The 6,000-nt window shown below is 41.7% G+C and overlaps 1 protein-coding gene across 1 annotated transcript in view; it reads left to right on the top strand.

Moving 5' to 3' along the window:
• ELP2 (elongator acetyltransferase complex subunit 2) overlaps positions 1–6,000 on the top strand; it is a 47,027-nt gene that overhangs the window by 8,360 nt on the left and 32,667 nt on the right. The window contains exon 3 of the mRNA XM_006150518.3: positions 2,757–2,827. Coding sequence (XP_006150580.1) covers positions 2,757–2,827 — 71 coding nt within the window. The remainder of the gene's footprint in view (positions 1–2,756; positions 2,828–6,000) is intronic.

Genomic DNA, 6,000 nt, shown 5'->3' with positions numbered 1-6,000 from the left:
TAAAGTTTTTGACAATAGGGAGCATAGATTCTATTCAGGGTTGGATTAAGGGAGGGTCTCCTGCAGATCCACAATTGTAGGTGAGTCTCCAGGGAATGCAGTTTCAGGAAAGCAGTTCTGGTACGCAGGGATGATTATCAGCTGATGCGACACAGCAGTCATCTTGTAGTTACCAGGAATGATGTTGTGGGCCTCTGCAGTGTGAGTTGTCCTTGGGTATCTGGCTTCCTTAAGAATGGCAGAGTAGTTCTTGTTTTCCCCTGAGGTAATGCAGGGCTGGTAACCGTCATCTTCTCAAGTTGCAAGCTCTTCAACCTTGTTTACGGCCTGCCAGGGATGCTGGGCAGGAGCGGGGCGCCGGGCTGCGCAGGGGGCATGAGCCCCCGGGCCGCGGGGGCCCCCACCGGAGGGGGGGGCACCTTCATTAAGTATCTTAAATATACTTACTAAAGTATTGATATGCATTCTGAATTAATTTTCTTTTTCATTCTACAACCATTTATTCAGAGAATTCGGAATCAGGCATAAATGCATAATTTCTGGAATTAGTGAGACTTGATTCTGATGTTATCTGAGACATTAAAAAAAAAAATGTTTAGGAGCCAGCAGGTGGTGTGGTCATTAAGGTGCTAGATTCCTACATGGTCAACCGTGTTTTAATTCCTGGACCTGGTGGCTTGTGTTCTCTTTCTCTTTCTCATCTCTCTGGTGAGCACACGTGCCCTGTAGAAAATTAATAATAATAATGATAAAATTAAATAATTCTTTTAAAAAGTTTAATAGGCTACTTATTTCAGTTGTAATGCAGGATTAGTCACATGTTAGGTCAATACAGTCATTAAAAAGGGGCTAATCTTGAAGTGCAGTGGTTAAACACTGTGCACTGGGAGCTGGGTTGTAGATGCTAACTGCTGTGAGGCCATCCTCCTGGGTGGGGGATTGCTTGCTTTCTGTTTTTATGGTGACATAGGCACCCTATAGCAAAAATATTTCAAAAGAACAGGTTAAAGAGCTGTTTTGATGTGTCTGGTCTCAAAAGAAAGTCGTGTACCCGCTAGCAACACCTCACTGTAGCATGTCATATAGTGACATTCCTGTAAGAAGCATTTAGCTTGAATCTAATCATGAGGAAACAATCACACCAATACAGATTAAAGGACATACTGCAAAAAACTGGCCTGGGATGAGTATGTTTTCAACTGGGCTGAACTGAGGTGTGTGTCATGCTGGCTAAAGTCTCTTTACAATCTAAATGATGTATAGCAATTAAATGTATAAATAATAATTAAAATTAATAAATAAGAAATATTTTTAAAAACTGGCCTTGGTTATCATTGTGACAAAAAGAGGAGACTGGGAAACTATTCTAGATTAAAGGAGACTAAAAAGATGTGACAATCAGATGTGCAATATACGATCCTTAGATCATAAAAAATGTCATAAAAGATGTTGCTGGGACAATTTGTGAAATTTCTATCTGGACTGTATATTATATAATAATGTACCAAATGTTAAAATTCTTGAATGTAGGCACCACCAGTTGGCGTAATGGCTATGTCACTCTACTCCCATGTAGTCGACGGTAGTTTGAGTCCCAGACCCGGTGGCTTAAATTCACACTGGGCTTGTGTGTGTACGTGCCCAAGATCCCGAGAGGAGAATGGAGGAGAAGGGATTGCAGTGTGACTATCCCCCGGAGGGTGATTTCTCGTTTTCTGTCTTTCTCTGTCTCTCAGGAGAGTGCACTTGCCCTATAGCAAAATTTCCTACCCCAAAAAAATTCTTGAATGTAATGGTTACATTGTGGCAATGTAGGTGAATGTTTCATTTCTTAGGAGATACATAGTAAAGTCTGAGGGTCAGTAGTTACAATGTCTGCAAGTTGTTTTTATTTATTTATTTTTAAGAGATTTTGCTGTAGGGCACATGGGCTCACTAGAGAGATACAGAGAGATAGAAAATGAGAAATCACCCCCTGAGGGGATTGCCACACCACAGTCCATTCTCTTTTATGATCTGGGGCATGCACACACATGAGCCCAGCCTAAGGTTTTGTGTGTGTGTATGTGTGTGCTTTAAGAATTATTTTATTTAACTTTGTTTATTCATCTATTTTAATTTGACTCAAGAGGTACAGAGTGAGAGAGAGAGGGAAAGTGAGAAAGCAAGCTGCCAGGTCCAGGACTCGAACCATGGTTGGCTCTGTGGGCGTCCAGCACCCTTAACCACCATGCTACCTGTCAGTCCCCGGCCTGAGTTTTAAGCCACTGGGACTGGAATCATAGTTGAACTACATGGGAGCCCAACAACATAACCATTACAACCATTATGCCACCTGCTGGTCTCTGCAATTTTTTTTTAAAGAATTATTTTATATAACTTTATTTATTTATCTGTTTAAATTTAATTTATTTTAACCAGGGAAGGACGGGGGGGTGGGGTGGTGGTGGTGTAAGAAAGCAAGTCACCAGGTTTGGGACTCGAACTGTGGTTGACCATGTTGGAGTCCAGTGCCCCCAACCACCATGCCACCTGCTGGCCCTTGCCAGTTGTTTTTAAATAGTCTGCCACATAAAAAATTGTTTATACATATATACATAGAAAAGGTGATCTTAAGCAACTATGGCAAAATGTTAACAGTTGTGAATATAAGTGAAGGATACAGGGGTATTCTTACCTACTTTTTATAACTTTGAAACTTTTTTAAGTAGCTCAGAAAAAAATTAAAATATTTACTGAGATACCATTTTTTTCAGCTCCTTCTACTGAATTAGTTTCTGGAGGATCTGACAATCAAGTGATTCACTGGGAAATTGAGAATAATCAGGTAAGTAGCCTTGTTTATTATGGTAAGAAGCGATTGTTTTTAATCTATTTCTATTTTCAATTTTTTCTCATTTCAACTATACTCTTCCTTTTAAGAGTTTTATTTTAAGAATTTTATTAATTCTTAATTCTAAATTATTATTTTTTTAAAAAGTTGCTATAAGGCCTGTGAACTTACCAGAATGAGAGTGAGAAAGCAAGCTACTAGGTCTGGGATTCGAACCATGGTCATCTATGTGGTAGTCTAACACTTTAACCACTATGCCACCTACTGGCCCATCTTTTATGAAGTTTTCTAATTCTTGCTTATTAGCAGTCCAGATACTGTATCTTCCATGCTTACTGTGCCCTGTTCTCTTTCCTGCAATTTCTTTCTCCATATTCATATGCCGTCAATCATCTCTACATTTCTTGTCATTTTGGAATAGTTTTCCCACTGTTCTTAATGGGCTGTTTTCAGTGGAAGTAAAAATTACTACTGCTGTGTCAGTAGAGCACTGTGATCTTGTAAGTACACGTCTACATAATTTTGAGTGATTTTATATGCAGAGTGCATTGTGTAGGTGGATTGGCCTCTGTTGGTGGACATCTAGGTTCTTTCTAGCTGTTAGCAAAGAGCACAGCTGTAAGGTTAGTGCATTAAGTATTTGCACAGCTGCCATGCAGATGTAGATAAGGCAGGATCCTTCTATTCATGAATCCAGTTCATCGTTTGAAAGGCAAAATGTACTGCAGTGACTGAAATACAAGGGTAGTTTGTGGGTAGGTACTCTCATTTGCTGCACCATAACCACAGTGCTGTGAAGTGTTCAGAAGAGGTATAAGGGTGACTTTCTAAAATATTACTTTATTATTATTATTCAGCTTTGGTTAGGTCACGTGTGTTCACCAGAGGGAGAGAGACAGAAAGTGAGAAAGCAAGCCACTAGGTCTGGGACTTGACCCACAGTCAGCCATGATGGAGTCCAGAGTCTTTACCACCATGCTATCTGCTGGTCTGCAAAAGGTGGCTTTTGAGTTAGGTCTTAAAGTGTGGACTGATGGGTCAGTTCGGTGGCCTGGTGGTTAAGGCAGCCAGGTCCCACATGGCTGACCCTGTGGTGTGAGTTCCAGACCCACAGCTTTAGAAATATGCCAGGTACACATGTGTGCATGCCCAAAATTCCCAGAGGGGAAATGGAGAAGGTATGTGGCTTGATCATTTCTGGGGTGTATGTGTTGGGGCTGCTTTCTCCCTCTCCCTGTCTGTCCTTCTGTCTCTCTGGTAAGCACATGTGTTTTCTGGCCAAAAGAAAAAAAAGAAGGAAGGGATATGGGGTGTATTTTGAAGAAAAAAATGATTCTGGTGTTGACTAAGTGGTTATCAGCAGAGCAGTAGGGAGCTGTTGGGGTGGGGGAATCAAAGTAAGTAGTGGGTGGTGATGGGACTATTTTTGTTTAGGTGCTTCTACCAGAGGAAAAAAAAAAAGAGTAGAATTCAGTCATAGACCTGTCAGTTGAAATGCTGGCTGGACTCCTAGATGTGCCTGCAGAGAGAGGACAGGCATGGATGTGGGGTTTTAGAGCCACTTAGACTTGAGTGAGAGCACCAAATGGAGGAATGCAGAGAACTCCACTCCTGCTGGGACTGATCTTGGCAGACGAATCCAGAAAAGAGGATTGAGCACTTATTTTGGAGACCTTGGGGTGAAACCTGCAAGACCGTTGCTCAAGGCTGCTGCTTGTGTCAGAGCAGTGCAGGCTAAGCAAGTATCTAATGGCAGACAGCTGTCTTGGAGAATGGGAGGCTAGACAGGGTGGAGAGCAAAGGAAGATAGAAGGCGTAAGAGGGATGAGGGGAGTAATAAGATTTAAAGGAACTGGAGTGGCACGTGTGTATTTATGCTGTGGTGACGTACAGTGATTAAATGTATACAATAAAATAAAATGAAAAAAATAGGATTTAAGAGAAAGGGACCATATAGTGTAGCTTCCTTAAGGGCTTAAATGTTCCTTTCCTAATGCATTTTCCTGCACACGGATGCTCAGTGCAGCTTTATTGTTGATAAAAAGAAATAACTTGAAGCTGGTGTAAATCCAAAGGTTTGGATCTTTGGACAGTGAGCACAGTTTTGTTTTGTTTTGTTTTTTTAAAAAAAAACAGCTGCTAAACTTGGGACCAGCAGATGGCATAATGGTTATGTCGCTGGATTTCACGTGGCCGACTGCAGTTCGAGTCCTGAATCTGGCAGTTTGAAACTGAGGCTGGGCGCTTTTGCTTGTGTGCCCAAAATTCTGAGAGGAGCATGGTGGAGAGGGGATTGTGGCATGGCTATCCTCCCCAGGGGGGTGATTTTTCACTTTCTGTCTCTCTGTGTCTGTCTCTCTCTGCTAGTGCATGCACCTTTTAGCAAAAATCTCTCTTAAGGAAAAAGAAAAAAAACATAGTAATTGATAATTGTAGTTAAGGTTTAAAAACAACTGATAAACTTGACAGTTTTCTTTTGTTTTGTGTCTTCAAAATTTTTCTGCCTTGGGACCAGCAGATGGCGTAATGACTATGTTGCTTGACTCCCATGTAGTCGACTGCAGCTTGAATCCCAGACCTGACGGCTTAAATCACTCCAGGTGTGTGTGCATGCGTGCCCAAGATACCAAGAGGAGAAAGGAGGAGAAGGGATTGTGGCATGGTCATCCCCCGGGGGGTGATTTTTCACTTTCCGTCTCTCTGTCTCTCTCTGTCTTTCTGGCAAGTGCACACGCCTTATAGCAAAAAATCTCTCCAAAAAAATGAATTATTTATTTAATTTTATTGTTACTTTTTAAAATTTGCTCTAGGGCATGTGTGCTCACTAGAGAGAGACAGAGAAAGAGAGAGGGAAAGTGAGAAAGTAAGCCACCAGGTCAGGACTCAAACTATGGTCATCTATGTGGGAGTCCAGTACCTTACCTGTCATGCCACCCTCTAGTCCCCAGTTCAGACTTTTTTTTTAAGAGATATTTTTTGCTATAGGGCGTGCATGCTTGTTAGAGAGACAGAGAGAGAGAAAATGAGAAATCACCACCATGGGGAATGACCACCCCACAATCCCTTCTCCTTCATTCTCCTGGGATTTTTGGGCATGTATGCACTTGGTGCAAGCCTCTGGGTTTGGAACTCAAACCACTGTTGGCCATGCCAGAGTCCACTACTAC

Source organism: Tupaia chinensis, unplaced genomic scaffold, assembly GCF_000334495.1.
Source record: "Tupaia chinensis unplaced genomic scaffold, TupChi_1.0 Scaffold000290_1, whole genome shotgun sequence".
NCBI classification, from domain to species: domain Eukaryota; kingdom Metazoa; phylum Chordata; class Mammalia; order Scandentia; family Tupaiidae; genus Tupaia; species Tupaia belangeri.
The sequence above is the reverse complement of the archived record's forward strand: the minus strand, read 5'-3'. Positions and strand labels throughout refer to the sequence as shown.